Genomic DNA, 18,263 nt, shown 5'->3' on the forward strand with positions numbered 1-18,263 from the left:
ACTTTGGCCTTAAACCCATTACAGGTTGCTCCACATATCCTCTCAATGAGGATGGAGCTGATATGGGACTGGATGTATGTACACTCCAATATTTCAAAGATGAAAAGTAGGAGTGTACATTCATACAAGATGATAACAGTTATTAATGAGGGATAACATGCAGATTTGGAGACACTGCAGCAGTTTGCTTTTGCCTGAGCTTACTGGGAAGGGCAAGACTCCACTTCTTCCTCTCCTTTCCCACTTAACAGAGACCAAACCACTTTGCATTTTGAATTCAGTTTTGCAGCAATTGAAGTAAGCTAAGGTCAAAGGAGAAACGTGGGAGACAAAGAAAAGACCCTGGACGTTTTAAAAGACACGGAAAAGGTGGCATGACAAGGATTAGTCGGGGCACTCCCTGTCAGATTGGGACACTTGAAGGGTATGGATGTATGTTGTGTTCTGTTATTCTTCCTATGCCACAGTATGGTTGCAAAGGATAGCAAATACTAAGTCATTGATAAGAGGGATGTTGAGAAACTCGAGTGTGTCCTGAGGAGGGTGACCAAAATGATGAAAGGTCTGGAAACCACCAAATGAGGAATGGCTTGGGGAGCTGGATATGTTAAGCATGGGGAAGAGAAGGTTAAGACGGGACATGATAGCCATGTTTAAATATTGGAAGGGATATCATGTGGAAGAAGGAGCAAGCTTGTTTTTTGTTGCTCCAGAGACCAGGAGATGGAGCAATGGATTCAAGCTATATGAAAAGAGGTTCCACTGAAACATTAGGAAAATGTTCCTGATGGTAAGAGCTGTACATCGATCTGCAGGGAGAAGCGGGAAGTATAAATAAATCATATTATTCAACTGTGGAAGACGCTCCTTTGGTGGGTGGTGGAATCTCCTCCTTTGGAGGTTTTCAAACAAAGGCTGGATGGCTATCTTTCACAGGGAGGGCTTGGATGGTGTCTTCTGGCATGGCAGAATGGGGTTGGATTGGATGCCCTCTGGGTCTCTTCTAACTCTATGATTCTTTTATTCTAAATGGGCCTATAATTGGTGAATATCCACTGTATCTGTCAAATTGGGACAGTTGGCAGGTGTGTGATGCATATGTACATCAGCTGTGCATTTGGTTGCTCAATATCGCCATTATACATAAAGTGTCTAGCATAATGGGTGCATATCCCTGGCATGCAACCACTATGAAGGATCTTTATTGGTGTAGAGTTGTTGGGAATGGATCTACCAGGGAGGTCTAGGGCAAATTCCTCCCCTCTCCCAAATTCTGGAACCTGAGCCTCATATGTCCAAGGGTCCTTTAGCACTATAGAAATATAGCACTATGATTCCATATTAACTGCTGTGAGTCCATCCCATGGAAGCCGGGTACTTGTTGTCTAGGGTGAAGCAATAAGAGTTCTCAGCTCAGAGCCCTACCAAAGGGGCAGGGAATCCCACCATTCTTAAGAATGAAACGATAGCAGGTAAAGAAGAATTGTAGTGATGTAACTTTGAATGAGCTCTAGGAAGAAAAACCGTTTTAGGTCCTAGAGAATCATCCAAGTTGCCAGCTACTCCCTTTGGTAGTGGAAGCCCCACATGGTACTTCGGGTTGGGGGCTGAAGATACAAGATGCACCCACTCATCCACCTCCTGCAAAGATCAAAAGTCTCTTCGCTCAGCCCACAGACATTTTTGAGATACCAAGCATCATCCTGCAATATTAATGGGCAAACAGCCCAGTCTAGTCAAGTGGGGCAGTGACAGGCATAAGGAAATATTGCATTCTTGTCCTGGGTCTTCCTCACTCTGGAGGAGTTTTCCTGAAGATTAAAATAAAAAAGCAAACTGGAGGGCAAGGGGAGGACAAAACACAAATTGGTTCCAAGAAGATCCCTAAGTCAGTCTTCATACTAAGTTTGGTTTGGTTTCCCTTTTCCTACCCTCAGTCATCGTATCCACAAATCTTGCCCAAACTGCTGATACCAACAAGAAGAATTTCCCAGTATTGGGGAGGGAAATGATGTGCCCAGTTCTAGGGGAAGGTGGCTATATTTGGCAATTGTCATTCTATTTTCATGAGTTTCAAACGATTAAGTCAAACCTTCCAGGATGACCTAACCAATGTCATACCATCCAATATTTTACAGATGAAAACTGGGATGTGTGTGGCCAAGAAACATCAGAGTGTGGGCAAGATGGTAAAAGTTATTCACGAGGAAGAACACCACAAACTAGGGAAAGGCTGCAGCAGTTTGCTTTTGCCTGAGCCTATTGGGAAGGGCAAAGTTCTGCCCCCTTCTCTTTTCTTTCCACAGCTGAGTCAATGAAGTTCAAACTGGGAAACACTGCTTTCCCCCCTTTATCCTAACTCTAGAGGAGTGGTTTCCAAACCTCCAGGTGTTTTGGACTTCAGCTCCCAGAGGCCCCAGCCAACTTGGCCAATAGTCAAGAATTCTGGGAGCTGAAGTCCAAAAGGTCCAAACTGCTCTAGAGTTTCACTTAGAGAGAAAAACGTAATTTAAAAATGATGATAAAACCGCAACAGCATGAGTAGTGACTCTCCTCATCTGAGATAGTACAGGCAATAATGCTAGGGCAGACAAAGGAGCAGTTAGGTTGTTTGGTCCCAGTTTTCCTCTATCAGATGTTACAGGGCATGAGAATGCAGAGATGAGATGGTGTCTTGATCTTGCAATATAGCTGCCTTTGTCCTCCGTAATCTCTGAACCTGACTTACCACTTCAAGATGGAAACAAAGCAGGTACTGGCAGGGAGAGCAGGGGATGCTGTTGGCACTTGGCTGCCCAGTGGGAGTATCTGGGGAACCTGTGCCAAAGCTGGCAAAAATAGCTGCCTTGCTGCAAGAAGGCTCAGTGAGTCTCTGGCACAGTGACCTCGGATGACCCCCCTCTTTCTATCCCTGCTTTGCATGGCATAAAAGGGCTTTAAGGGATTATATGGGTGCCATGCAGAGGCTGCTCCCAACTGATGTCCTAAGCTGTGGGCCTGGAGTTGGCCTTAATGGCTGTCCTTGTTAGCTCTTTCTATAAAAAGAGAAACTACCTTGGCCATGGAATATCAACATTCTGGAGCAAAAGCTCTGTGGCTTATCTGTTACATGCACAAACCCCCTTCACCCACAACAATGGGCTGAAGCCAAGTTTTTATGTGTGGAGAGGGACTTTCCTTTGGCAGGCCAGGGGTCAATTGGGGAAAAGATGGCTCTTGTAACTTCTGTGTTAATGTTCAGTACTCAGTCTTTATAACAAGAGAGAGGAATCTCCGGGCAAAAGTGCTAACTTCGAAGATCCGTGAACATGAGTCCTCCCCTCTCCTTTTGCTTTGTGTAATATCGATTTCCCATTATCACAAAAGCTGAAAATTGTATATAGCTGACAAAGAATGTTGTATATTTTGGTAAACAATAAAAAAAGGTTAAAAAAGAATATATATTTCTTTTCTGCATTTGTTAGACTTGGTCTTTTTTCAAAAAACTAATTTGAATGGCATATTCTGTACAGCTGTGGTTGATGCTTAAGGCATCATGCTTACAGACTCATGGCTTGTGACATCACAAGGGATCATCCCTAAGTCTCAGGTTTTGGCCCTAAACTCTTAGGGCCTGGGATAGTCCTTATGTGGCATTCTTAGTACTGGCCCATTTCAGTAGAACAGATTTCTTTCCCTTCTGGCTGCAAAACTGGCATAGATGGGCATCAGCTTCCCCCAATATCATAAAGGAAGAAAATCTATTTGTTGCTATGTGCCTCCAAAGCATTTCTAAGTTATGACAAACCTAAGGTGAATCTGTCACAGGGTTTTCTTTGCAAAGATTTCTTCAGAGGAGGTTTGCTGTAGCCTTGGTCTGAGGCTGAGAGAGTGTGACTTGCCCAAGGTCTCCCAGTGGGATTCTGTGGCCAAATGAAGATTGAGTCTGACTTTTAAGTTGAAACCTGGTAATTTATAGTGTATTGGAAGTGTACTTGGTGGAGTGAGGTAAGTGTTGAAGTAGGACACTGGGTGAGCAGGAACCAATCTCTGCTCAGCCATAGAAATCCACTGGGTGAATTTTGGCAAGTCTCACTCTCTCAGCCTCAGATGAAGGCAAAGATCAACCCCCTCTGAACAAAACTTGCTATGAAAACCCAGTGGTAAGGTTGGCTTGGGGTTGGCATAAGTCAGAAATAACTTGAAGGCACACAGCAACAACCACAAGAGAGAAGGTATTTGGCACCCTCCACCATGCTAGCTATAGACACCTATTTGGTGATCTTGGACAAGTTACTCTTGCTCTGCTTTAGATGAATCCAGTGAGAACCTTCCTTTGAATAAATCTTGCCAAGAAATCCCTAGGACAAGATCACCACAAATCAGAGTTGACTTGCAGGCGCATAACAAGAACAACAAGCTAAACCTCAAAAAAGAGACTAGGGAGGTCAGTGAATCGCAGCTAAATGGATAGTTCTCCAAGGACCAGAATGCCTTTAGAGCAGGTGTAGCAACAGTAGGACTCTCACATAATGTACTGAAATTCCTAGCTGGTTGAATTTCTTAATTCTGGTGCTGGAAATCGTATTTTACTACTGCTACTTTTGTGCTGGGAAAGATGCACAAGCGTATGGGTTCTACTGTTGCCTTGTTTTGTCCTCTGCACCTAGATGGGAGAAAGCCCTGAACTAAGATAGAGTTTGGAGCAGTTGGCAATCTGGCCAGCTGAACTGGTCACAGTTCCAACAGATGTTCTTGCAGCCTTTGTTGACTCCCCTGGAGTTGATGCCAGGCTGGTGTCCATCCAGCAAGTTGTCACATACAGCGCTGGGAACAGAACTCTGGCGTCCCTTCCTTGCACGTTCATGTGTGAGAGTGAAACAGAAGAGTAGGCCTCTCCTTACTGTGAGGAAAACCTCTGGGAGGGAATGGGAAGGATCATCTTCTCCCTGGGTTGGTGTGTGTGTGTTTGGAAGGCTGTCTTGCCAAGAACTTGGGGCCTGGAACACTGCTTGTAGCTTGGATCTGGATGTGTTGAAGGTAGGGCCATAATGAAGTTTTGCCATTGGTGACATTCTAGTTGTGACTGGTCGTCTTGGCACAATAAGATGCTCAATGAAAGATTCTTGAGCTTCCTCAAATATGCCTTGGTGGGAGACTGAGATGCCAGATGGGTTTCTTTCTGTGCATTTGCCTCCATTTATTCAAAATAATACTTGAACAGAAATTTTATCTGCATGAAACACACAACTTTTCCTTACAAAGTGGCACGCACACATTGCACACCATTGCATTTTAGAGATGGAATCTGGGACACAAGATATTAGAGTACAATCCCCAGTGAGCATCTCAGATTGGAAAGGTGATAGCCAGGAGGGCAGCATCACTGGATCAGACTTCTCTCACACACTTTCTCTCTGTGCATCAGGATCAAACTATATAATACAGTTTTGTTTTCTTCTTTGCAGAAGTGGTCCCCTTGCAAAAAAACAGGTGAAAGAAGTCTCTCTGTGCTTTTCTTCACTTACTTTCCTTGCTTGTTTTCCATCTTTATTTTGTAATTGGTCTGTGGAAGGTAACCATGGACTTAATTTGCAAATCTGACTGTAGAAATGCACATCCCCTTTAACATCTAGTTTGACATCCAGATTGTGGGTTTGCTTTGAGAGCTTTGACTAGTGGGGACATATGCTCCTGGGAAGAGAATATCACCTACTAAGGTAATATTATTCACAAGACTGTTGTTCTGCCTGATTTGTTTTTAGTTTTTAATATGCAATGGGATCCCTTTACATACATGATATTCCAGATGAACATGTCTTTGCCTTTGAATTCCATCCCCATGATTTTTACAACTAAGGGAGAAGTGGATAAGTGTGGGGGATTCAGGGGCCCTATCCCTGGGACTCTCTGGGGGCTGCTTGGCCTCCCCAACATGTTAAAAATTAAATTGAAGTCCACTGATAAGTATGTTTGGATGTTAAACGGAGCAGAAGGCTGTTTCTGCAGGCTGTCAGGAAAGGCAGATTTCCATTTTGAAGGGTCAGGCAGTAAAAAGGGCAATCCAAGGTTTCTGGAGGAGCTGAGGGCCACAAAAGGAGCAAATTGGGGGCCACAAATGTGGTCCTTGGACCACACTTTGTCCACCTTGATTTATAGTTGTGTGCCAGGTATTAAAGAGCATGAATTGATATGACATCCTTGACATCTGCTGACTTGGGGTATATCTACATTGTAAAAATTATGCAGTTTGACACTACTTGTCTCCTTCATTGGAGGTCTTTAAACAGAGACTAGGTCGGGGGTGCTTTGATTGAGAGTTCCTGCATGGCAGGGGGTTGGACTGGATGGCCCTTGTGGTCACTTCCAATTCTACGATTCTATGATTCTATGATTCTACTTGGACTGCCATGGCTCCATCCTACAGAATGCTAGGATTTGCAGTTTTGTGAGGCACCAGCACTCTTTGGCAGAGAAGGCTAAAGACCTTGTAAAACTACAAATCCTAGGATTCCACAGGATGGAGCTACATAACTTCAAGTGGTGTCAAACTGCATTAACTCTACAGTGCAGATGCACCCTCAGATCATGGAAATGCATGCTACATCAGGTAGCTAGTCCTGTCTCAGCTGGTGAAGTTCTCTGAATGACTCACGGCACCCTCTTCCCTCCTCAGGTTGACTGGGAATGAACCCCTGACCATCCTCCCTCTGACTTCAGAAATGGAGGAAGCTGCTGTCAAAGCCCATTACAAAGTGTGTGACCGCCTGAAGTTGGAGAAGAAGCAGAGGAGAATGTGCCGGCGAGACCCTGGCGTGGCCGAGACCCTCATGGAGGCCATTAGCATGAGTGCCTTGGAATGCCAGTATCAGTTCCGCTTTGAGCGCTGGAACTGCACCCTTGAAGGCCGATATAGGGCCAGCCTGCTGAAGAGAGGTGAGGAAGGGGCACTGCAAAAGTGGGGGACAGTTGGAGTTGGGGGCAGCATTGGTCAAGCGGAGGCTGGATGGCTCAGGAAGACTTGGATGGTGTCTTTCCAGCATGGCAGAAGGGAATTGGACTGGATGGCCCTTGGGGTCTCTTCCAACTCTAGGATTCCTGCTGCTGTCCCATTCTGACATTAGAAAAAGGGACTATCTGAGACTTTGGATGGGTGCAGGGGGGCTTCTTTCTTGGGTTGCAAGGTGGTAGGGCTTGCTTATGGAGGGTGCAACCTGGAACCTCCATGTGCTAGCAGTTCGTCTGTGTGATGAGCAGTTGATGCTAGACCTGAGTTTAAAGAAGGTAGCAGTTGAGAGGGCCAGGTTTGCTCATGAGGATGTTGAGAAGGATCAGTTGCCCAGGTACTATCTAGTCCAGCATTCTGCTCTCACCGTAGCCAAAGAGATGCCTGTGTGAAGTCCACAGCCAGGATATGAGTGCGGGAGCCTCCTTCGTATCATCTAGGTCTGGGACTCAGAGAATGAAGCACAACCCAATTTCCACCAAAGACAAACCCAATATACAGTGCAGGACAAGAGAGCTGAAGGGGGATTTTGCAAAAAGTAAATTGAGCACATAGTTGGCATCAGCACTTTGAGTGTGTGGCATTTATTTACAGTGAAAATTGAACATTACCATAGTGACCCGTAAATAAGTCGACCTGGGGTCAATTTTTGGGCATAAAGTTTTAGACTTCTAGATGAGTATATACAGTGATTTCCCTTCTTTTATTAGTTAGTAGTAGTCCCACCAACTACTAGAAAGCTTAGTTGTCAGCACCCCCAGGCTTATGAGATTTCAGTGGACCTTCTGATGCTTTCAAGTGCAGTCTTCCACCCATGAGGACTAGAACCTTTTCCGTATCTTAAAACAAAACTGAGGATCAAAATAAAGATTGTGGGGAATCTGTATTTCCTACAGTTAATTTTGTTTTTCTCCTACAACAGGATTTCCTTAGCCATCAGACTTGTAAATTAAGCCTGTGTTTCATTTCCAGTGTCCACTCCCAAAACTCAAGATGCGTACAAGATGAAAAGCACGTACTATGACAAAGAGATGTCTTTCACCTGTTAGGAAAGCATCTCTGCAAAAAATAAATGATGAATGTTGACCCTGAGATTCTTCAGCTGAATCATAAGCCAGATAACATGAGTGCACATCTCTTGGAAAAGCAGTATATATCGACAAGTCTGCAGTCGTAACCACCACTGTTTTAAGGAAACAATGTCACTCTTGTTATCCTTTCTTGCAGGTTTTAAGGAGACAGCCTTCCTTTATGCCATCTCTTCAGCAGGGCTCACCCATGCCATGGCCAAGGCTTGCAGTGCTGGGCGCATGGAGCGCTGCACTTGTGACGAAGCCCCTGACCTAGAGAACCGCGAGGCCTGGCAGTGGGGCGGCTGTGGTGACAATCTCAAGTACAGCAACAAATTTGTCAAGGAGTTCCTTGGGAAGAAGTCTAACAAGGACCTACGTGCCAGAGTGGACTTTCACAACAACTTGGTGGGCATGAAGGTGAGAATGTGCTGGGGTTGTGTGACCCTTGGAGGTAGATCATAGAGTATTTGTGTGTGTGTTTTGGCCAGTGTGGAATGGTAGAGTTGAAGCCAAAGAGGTGTTGCATCTTCTCTCTTGCATTTCTTGGGCAGGAACCAACATTGTGACACCTGGCTGGACAACAGTACATGTGAAATGGATTTTAGTGTCTTAGTAAAGCATAAGCTGAACATGAGTCAACAGTGCTATGCAGCAGCTAGAAAAAACAATGCAATTCTAGGCTGCATCTATAGGAGTGCAATATCTAGATCGAGGGAAGTAATAGTATCACTCTACTCTGTTTTGGTCAGATTTCATCTGGAATACTGTGTCTTAAAGCAGCTTTACATACCAGCCATAATAATAAAAGAGGTGTATATCCTTAGGTTTACAGTTTAAGAAGACATGATAAAAAAGGAAATGGAGATGAAGAGGAAAAGGGAAAAAGAATGAAACTAAGCAAAAGTTTTGGTGGACATGAGGAGGTTTTCAGGAAGGACTGCTGGATCAGGGGTGTACATCTTTGTGTAATTTTCTCTTGCATGCAAGAATGAAAATGTTCAAAAGTTTCTTACCCACTAGGTTGAACCACAAGCATTCTTGCCCATTTTTGTTGACTTTTTACATTGTGGAGGGCTTTTAAAAAAAAAACATAATGCAAAAGTACTTTGCAAAAAAGAATATTATCTTTTGCATAACAAACAATGAAAATAGAAAAGGCCCTACTCTTTCCTCTTGTACCGAACGAAAGATTTCACAGACATTGATTTTGGGGGGAAATTGTGGTATCTCTTTTTACGTTCCTGTGATGGATGAGATTTGAAGGAAGAACACAACTCTCACCAGTGAACTTGCTGTCCTCTTCTGATGGCCTGTCTGGGGATGATGGGAGTTGTAGTTTGACACCCCAGATTTCTTGTGGGAAATGGCCAGAGTGCAGTGTCTCTGTTGCACCATAGGCTTTTGCAACTGGTGTCGCCCGATTGTAGATGGTTCAGAGCTGGCTGAAGTAGCCGAGATTAGGTTTCAGGGAAAACAAAGAAGTCCTGCATTGGAGAAAGAAGTGTTTGATGGTGGGGGGACTGCTTGAGGTAAGCTGATGCTAATAAGATTTAGTTTGGACCAGCGTGTTAATCAGACCCGAAGCTTCGTGGGAGTGTTGCTATGGGGGGTGGCACTGGGTTGTGAGAGCCTGAGTGTCTGTTTGGATCTCCTGAGTGTTATAAAAAACACCTTGTTCAGGCATCTAGAGTTATAGTTGCACCACATAATTTTAGCATGGTTTCCAGAAGAATAATAAAATAACAATAACAACAACAATGATTAAATACATTTAATATTTATTATTTATTTCTTACCCACCTCTCCCCATGGATTAAGGCAGGAACAACAATAGATTGACATTAGTTAAAAACGTGTCAGTTTAAAAGAACAATTAAGACACCTACATATTAAAACAATCCACATTTAAAATTCATCGTTTAAAATTCACAATTTAAAAATCATCTAGATTGGCCCGCTAGAAGGGACTGGTCTTTAATGCTGTTTTAATTTCAGACAGTTTATTCAGTGGTGGGATCTCTTCCAGCAGGTCATCCCACAATCTAGGGGTGGCTGAGGAAAAAGTCCTCTGGGTGACAGTTGCCAGCCTGGTTCTGGCTGACTGGAGTAAATGTCCCCAGAGGACCTGAGTGTATGAGGCAGACTATACAGGAGGAAGCAATCCCGTAGGTAGCCTGGATCCAAATAATGTAGAGCTGTAAAGGTAATAACTAACACCTTGTACCTTGCCCAGAAACTAATTGGCAGCTGGTGGAGTGATTTTAATATTGGTATTATGGGATCATTCCTGGATGTCCCAGTAACCAATCTGGTTGCTGTGTTTTGAACTAGCTTAAATTTCCAAACTTGGTAAAAAGTTAGCCCAATGTACTGCGCATGGCAAAAGTCCAGCCTTGAGTTTACCAGAGGGAAATGCCTTTCCTTACACTGCTAATCCCATGATTCCATCAGTTGGAACCATGGCAGTGGAAGTGGAATAATATGTTGTAATTCTGTGGTGTGAATGGACCCCTAGTCACCCACCAACTGTATGGTTGTCATCCTGTTTAGGCAGGATGTTGTAAACTGGACGTCCGACATTGTAACTGCTTTTTATTCACATTGGCGATGGTGGCACCATTGTCACAACCACAAATAGCCCAGAAACCCACCCGAAAAGCCAGTTAGATATCTGCATGATGGACTTCTGTGACACTAGTGAGGAGGGCACTGCAGCCTCCTCCTGTCAGCAAGTGATAGTGTAGGGGACAGAAGCAGGGACCTGTTGCAACTCTTCATTTCACCATTCCTCACTGGTGGGAGAAGATTATGTCTGTCCACGATGCCCCTCTTGCTGGTATCACAGAACGCTTTTGCTTGGTACATCTGCTTGGCTTTTAAGGTGGAAACTTAAGAGGTGGAGCATAGCTATAACTATGACTCTGATGCAGGATCTAGGATCTCATCTCTTGGAGACACTGTCTCAAGAATCCTAAGAATGGTGAGCTGACACTACTGAAAACTCCTTATCTCCACTCCTATCATTCCTGGAGAGATGGATGAGTTATTAAACTCCATAAAGATGGGTGACCATGGCCTTTCTACACATCCTTCGCCTGCAGCTTCTATCAGACCTAGTTAGCATAGCCAACGATGAGGGATCACGGGACTTCCTGTCTATAATGATCTGGTGGATCATGTTTGGTGAAGAGTTGTTGGCTTCCATGTCAATTAGGGCAGTAGATCTGCTCTGGATTTTAGCTGAGACTTTAAAGGAGGCATCTGAGGCTGCTTAATTCCCATCCCTAGACCTGGGTCAGCATCTTGAACATCTCCTTTAAACTGGAGACTAAAAGGATTCACCTTTAGCATGGGAAAGGCATGAGGCAGCACTGGCCCAGGTAGCCCATCTCTGCCATAAATAAAGGCAGTGCCCTCGCTGTGCCCTGACCAGGTGCCTGTAGGAATTTCTGAAGATGTCTTCTCCAGAACCCCAGCTTGGTGGTCTCTCGGCAGTGGTGTGGAATGTTGTTTTTCCATTACCCATATAAACATGCCTGATGGTAACGGGTCTCCAGAGGCTTGGTAGACGGGTTAATACCCCCGGTCCTTTGAGCAAGCAACCGGTGAAATTGCTCACTATTTCTGGCTTAGGAGAACATTCTCCCTGTCTGCCCCGAAACTAGAAAATGGTTCCCAAGTGATGCAACTCTTCCACTGCCAAGTTAATAAAAAACAACTCTCTCACTCCCCCCCCCCCCCCGCCACTGCCCAGTTTTTCAAAATTGAGAGAAGCTCCCTGATGGATTTCCCCCCTTCACACCCTCCGGGGCTCAGTGGTGTGAGTGTGCCACAAGCGGTGAAATAATCAGCCGCCCTGGCTTCGTTGTGCACTTTTCATGCCTTGCTAAGTCCTTGCCGTATGACCTCAACGCCAGTGACAAGGCGAGTTTGTCTGGCACAAGAGATGAGGTCATTAGCCGGGAGGATGTCTCCAAGCTCCTTCTCTCCCTGTTGAGGGTTGAAAGCTTCAGAATATGGAGATGATTGTTTATTAATTAAAAAGAGGTAATTTTTCCCTTCCTGCCATATTCATCTGACTACATTCAAGCATTCTGGGACCCGTAGTTGGCTTCAGGGTGGGGAACTGCGGAATGAGAACTTGGGAGGCTTCCTCTCTGGTGGCATGTGGTGATACTGGATGTTCTCCACCAGACCTTTGAAAAGTTATCTTCTCGATAACTGCTCCCAGAATCCCCCTGCTGGCTTTAATTCTCAGAATTAGATTAGATTCTGGGGGTTGTCATCCTAAAAGTAACTTTCCATGCTTGGTGTTTCATTTACTCAGTTCTCACGCACAGGAATTAAAAGCACAGTCAGCCCTTCATATCCACGGATTCTGCTTCCACTGATTCAGCCATCCACAACTTGAAAATACAGTATTGCCAATAAGCAAACCCTGATTTTTCATTTTATATAAGGGACATCATTTTACTATGCCATTGTGTATAATAGGACTTGAGCATTCTTTCTATGGTGATGGTCCTGGAATCAAACCTCTGCAGATACCAAGGGCCCACTGTTATCTTGAGCTTTCTCCTTACTGGACAAGATCATGAGAGTTTTGGCAAATAATAATAACAATAATAATAATTGCATTTCAGAACTCTTGCATGAAATTTTCACAGAGTTTTTATGCCAAAATCCAAATGAATTTTTGCACAGAAGCCAATATGTTTGTGGTGGTTCGTTTGTTTTTAAAACTGACCAACCTTTGTGAAATTTTCATTAAAAACTGCCCAAATGTGAAAAACAAACAACCTCCCCCAAAAAACCAAAAACAAAACAAAATGGAAAAAAAACCCCTCTCAATGCAATTGATGGAGGGCCTTTATGCATTTGGGCACACTTTCCCACCATGATTGACAATATTTGTGAGCATTCCTTAATAATCCCCTTTCTCCATATATATTAAATTGAGGGGCTGTACTCTATTTAGGACTATGACTGCCCCTTGTCTCCTTTCCATAGAGCTCTGCAAATTCTCTCCATGGTAGTAGCTCTCCCTTGGTATCCCCTTAATGAAAAGTCAGGAGCATTAGCCCACTTGATTTGTTCCGCCAGGTCCGAGTTAACTGATGCTTTAATTAAATCTCTCCCTCCCCTCGCTTGCCTGGTTTTCTCAAAGTATCATTAAGCATGACTTTCTGGCTACATCTCTCTGGAGCGTTGCTAAGTTCCTTAATCCCCAGAAGGGCTGACCCCTTCTCTCACACTCACGCCCCCCCATTCCCCCCCTGGAGGTATGTCTGGTCAAGCCTGTCTTACAAGTCTGAAGGGTGGTATGAAAGGGGAGGCTGTTACCCAGGGTAGAATAATGTTCACTGCCTGGCATCTCCCATCTAAGCGCCTGTGTTTCACTTCTGGAAAACAAGAGCTTGGAGGCTGGATGTGAACCAATTGCTTGCTAGGCTTGGTGAGCCAGGAGAATTGGACTCCCCGAGTCGCTGACACGGATTCTGGGTTCACTGCAGGTGGCTCAGTGGTTGAGCATCTGCGCTGCAGACCAAAGGTCCCGTTCCCACCATCTCCAGATAAGAGCTGAAACAAATCTTTTTTTGGAAACTTTGGGAAGCCTTTTTTTGTAGAGATGTGTTTCCCAAACCTGGGTCTCCAGATTTTTGGATTACGTTTCCAAAAATCCCTAATCGTAATTCCCTAATCTGGGAATTCAAATTGGAAACCATTGGTGTAAATCAGTGGTTCTCAAATGTTGGTCCTCCAGATGTTTTTGACTTCAGCTCCCAGAACTACTGAATGTTGGTCAGACTAGGGTTTCTGAGAGCGGAAGTCCAAGACACCTAGAGCAGTGATTCCTAAACTCTTCTCCTCCTGATGTTTTGGACCCCAAGCTCCCAGAAGCCTCAACCATCTTGGCCAATGGTCTGGGATTCTGGGAGCCAAAGTCTAAAACACCTGGAAGGCCAGAATTTGGGAATCACAGACCTAGAGGGCCAAACTTTGGGAAGCACTGGTGTAGAAAATGCTGGGGTAAACAGACCTCTCTGTAAAGGGAATTTCCTTTGTACTTGGATGTGTTGTATAAACGACCCTTCCCATTTTAGAATTTGAGACAGCTAGCTTCTCAGAAGTAGGGAGGTGAAGACTACCCCCCAAATTTCTTGTCTGTAGCAAAAGGGGATTTCTTGACTGATCAAGATGCCTTGCTCTGAAAAAGGTCAACCACTTTTCGTATTGTGGGATTACTTCATGAAAAATTTATTAATTCAGGTTTAGCATAGAAAAACATGTATTTTTCTGTGTCATAATTCTGTGTTTAGCACAGAGAGACACGTATTTTCTGTGCAAGAATGCCTTTATGTAAAAGCAGTGCTATTTTATTTGCAGAAAAACAATTTTTGCAGAGTTTTTTTTGAGGGGGGGGGGCAATGTGAGAAGTCATTGAAAAATGTACCCTCCCCCATAACCTCACACATTGGAGAGGAAACTTACAAATATTCATTTTTGCATGCAAAAAAGCAACAACATCTCTTGTTCTCAGGTCACTGTGTGTTTCTCTTTGCAAAGCATTAATGAGAGTTAGCTTCTATCAGAAGATGTTACAGTGATGTGAGGGTTGGACTACAGCTCTGGAGACCAGCGTTCGATTCTCTGCCCAGCCATGGAAACCCACTAAGTGACCTTGGGTGAGTCACACACTCTCAGCTGCTGGAAACCCCATGATAGGTTCGCCTTAGGGTTGCCATATGTCGGAAACAATTTGAAGACACACAACAACAGTGACAACAGCAACAAGCACCTGTCAGGTGCAGATCATCAACTCTACCCAGAAAACTGCTTAGCCATGTTGCTCTACACTTTCCCTAGCTTTATGCCTGTTAGATTGAGCGTTCAGATCCTAGCCATGGTTCCTATGGAGCATCGATGCGCTGTTAGGAGACTTCTGTAGGGGACAATAGTTTTTTGATACGACTAGAGAGGTCAAAGTCTGTCTATTGTGCGTTTTTCTGCCTTTCTTAGATCTGTTTCTTAGATCTACACAATTACAGCAGATTCATGCTACTTTAATTTCTGTACAGAATCATCAGAACTAAGAATTCCCCAGAATTTTTTCTTTAAAAAAACATCATTTCTGAATTAAGGAGATCCTAAGACGAACATATCACAGGGTTTCCTTGATAAAATTTTGTTCAGAGGGGTTTTATCATTGCTTTCTTCTGAGGCTGAGAGAAGAGTATGACTAGTCCAAGGTCACCCAGTGGGTTTTCATGGCAAGCAGGGATGTGATCCCTACTCTCCTAGAGCCCATAAGTCAGAATTTACTTGAAGGCACACAACAACAACAACAACAAAGATCAGAGCAAACTCATCACCCGCATTGACATTGGAGGCACCGTTCTCCACTCTCCCTGTACTATTGCTTTATATTGGAATTCCCAGGCTGTAATTCTAACTTTGGCTCCTTCTCCACAGGTCATCAAAGCTGGAGTTGAGACCACCTGTAAATGCCATGGAGTTTCAGGGTCCTGTACTGTCCGGACGTGCTGGCGACAGCTCTCTCCGTTCCACGAGATTGGCAAGCAGCTGAAGCAGAAATACGAGACAGCACTCAAAGTGGGCAGCACCACCAACGAAGCAACGGGCGAGGGCGACATCTCCCCGCCCAAGAAATCCATCGCAGGCCAGGGTGACCAAATCCCAAGGACTACAGACCTTGTCTATATTGATGACTCCCCAAGCTTTTGCCTGATGAGCAGGTATTCCCCCGGCACATGGGGCAGGAAGTGTTACAAAGACAAGAACTGTGAGAGCATCTGCTGTGGCCGTGGCCACAACACCCAGAGCCGCGTGGTGACAAGGCCTTGCCAGTGTCAGGTCCGCTGGTGCTGTTATGTGGAGTGCAAGCAATGCACCCAAAGAGAGGAAGTTTATACATGCAAAGACTGATGAGCCTGTGGTATCATCCAGTGGATATCCCTCAACGATAGGCGATGCCATTCAATGACAAGCATCCATGGAGGCGAAACAGGGTTTTGACAGATTTCTTGGTGGTGGTGGGACGACCGAAGGCTACTCCAGGATGATGTAAGCACTTTTTTAGGGTACCGGTGACCCAGGTGTATGGTTTTCTTTGACTCTTTCTCCCTTTTATGCCATCCCAACTGATTTTGGAAGTTCAAGGGGATGGATCTAAGTGCCTCCTGTGTAGAGCGGGACACTTATTTTGGAGGTTGTTGCCAAAAGCCTCACCAAAATGGCTTACCTTGACTGGATGGAACTGGCCTTGCTTTTAATTGCTATCTCACCTCTGTCACTTGCAAACCCTTGGAGCTAAATTAAAGAGTCTGCTCAGGAGTTAAAGCTGGTAGCTTTGATTGAATTTTGGTCCTCTGGCCTGGTTACCATGAGTACCTCCATAAGGAACTAAAAGGGAGTGAGAAGACACACTAAGAAATTTTGAAGGAAAGGTGTAGGGAATGGGGATGATGGGTGTTCTTGATGACACAAGAACTGAAATTGGGAAGGAACATCCTGTTTCTTGGATCTCCTGGAGTAGAAATCGTGCCTACTTGAAAGCAGGGAGAGACATTGGGGTTCCTCAGAGAGGAGTGGCGGCTACAGCCACCTGCACTTTGTAGTGGACATTGTGGGAATTTCTTCTCTCATTACACACTCCATCACAATCCACTTCTTTTTCACTCACCACCCTCATCATCTACTCTGCTGATGATACAAACCACTAGAGGCCTTTCAAAACTTCCTATATACTTCCGCCACCTGCCTCTTCTACATCTCCTGGATTTTGTACCTTGTATTACTCCTGGGTCACCCTGTGATGGCTGCTTTAGATCCCCTGTATGGACTGTAATTCCCAGTTTTCTGAAATGCGATCTGACAAGTCACCTTCTGGGGAAACCTATTGCCTTACAGACAGTTTTGTTGCCTGGACATTTGGGGCAAGATGTTTTCTCCTGAGCTGTCTCCATCAGTCAGGATGCTGTTGACCCTTGGTAGTGGCAGGAGTATTAACTGGCATGGAGCTCTGTGTGTGCCTTTAACTTTCTCGAAAACCACTAGGGGCATACACATTAGAGTCTGGAGGAGAACAAAGGGCAATGCAAATATTTTGGAAGCTGTGTGTGACCGGCTGATGAAGATCAAGGAGGAGAGAGGGAATTTCTAATAATAAACTGAAATGACCAAAACAAATGATCACTGATGGTTGTGGGCTACTCGACATTCCTTTGCCGGTTTCAATGGGGATGTTACAATTTGCGACTGGGAGGTGGTGACTTTTCTTCAACAATACTACTTGGATCGGAAGCAGCTGGCAAACCTCCTGGCAAAGAGTCTGCGTCAGAAGTAGTATTGGCAGCGGGCACTTTCTGATTCTCCAGTAGTAGCAATTTCTTTAGTTTAACCTATTGACCTGCTTTCCCCCTGGGAAATGGACAAGACGTTTTTGGCGTGGTTTTCACTTGCTTGTTTGGGAGGGTGATCCAATCTTCCAAGGATGCTCTCTCTTTTCTTGGAGCTTTTTTCAAATAATAATAATAATAATAATAATAATAATAATAATAATAATAAAGTAGCCACTTGTATCTAAGCTATATTATTGTGCCTGTAAGGGGAGGGCATGGATTTGGCTGGTCTGTGTTATCTTGGGAACCACCAACCTCATTATTGTTGAGGACGGCAGAAAAGTAGTAAGAGAATGGCATGTTTCCATTGGTCAGTCCAGGATCCTGCAAACATGGAAGATGTAGCTTTTGGGAACCTTTTAGAGACCATCAGCGACTGGTGTTGAAACGCAAGACCCTCTGACATCTGTTCCCTCTCTGTCCTGGCAGCTTGGCATCGTTTTGCATGGCTGAAATGCATCACCCAAACTGTCACTTTCCACCCAAAGGACAGTCCTGAAGCAATGTGCAAATGATATTTTTAAAAGCAAAATTTAAGACTTAATACAAACCTATTATTCAGTGTGAATAAGTTTATATATATATATATATGTATATATATATATGCCTAAATATAAATATTGAACAGTTATTTATTAAGTCTTTCAGAAGGACCTTCTTATGGTTTCAATGTGGTATTATGTTCTCCTGGGTGTCTGCTTTCTCTCTCCCTCCCCCCCAATTTTGCTTGCACATGGATTTTTGTTCCCCAAAGTGTTTAATTTTTGCTGCCAACCTGGGATA

The 18,263-nt window shown here is 44.3% G+C and overlaps 1 protein-coding gene across 1 annotated transcript in view; it reads left to right on the forward strand.

The window, feature by feature from the left end:
• The window catches only part of LOC149310133 (protein Wnt-9a), a 47,239-nt gene extending 29,637 nt beyond the window's left edge, over positions 1-17,602 (forward strand). The window contains exons 2-4 of the mRNA XM_089531480.1: positions 6,656-6,915; positions 8,213-8,475; positions 15,532-17,602. Coding sequence (XP_089387606.1) covers positions 6,656-6,915; positions 8,213-8,475; positions 15,532-16,005 — 997 coding nt within the window. The 3' untranslated portion in view covers positions 16,006-17,602. The remainder of the gene's footprint in view (positions 1-6,655; positions 6,916-8,212; positions 8,476-15,531) is intronic.
• The last annotated feature ends 661 nt before the right edge of the window (positions 17,603-18,263 follow it).

The sequence above is a fragment of the Sceloporus occidentalis genome, unplaced genomic scaffold, assembly GCF_023333645.1.
Source record: "Sceloporus occidentalis isolate IW3139 unplaced genomic scaffold, rSceOcc1.0.p SCAF_7, whole genome shotgun sequence".
Taxonomy (NCBI): domain Eukaryota; kingdom Metazoa; phylum Chordata; class Lepidosauria; order Squamata; family Phrynosomatidae; genus Sceloporus; species Sceloporus occidentalis.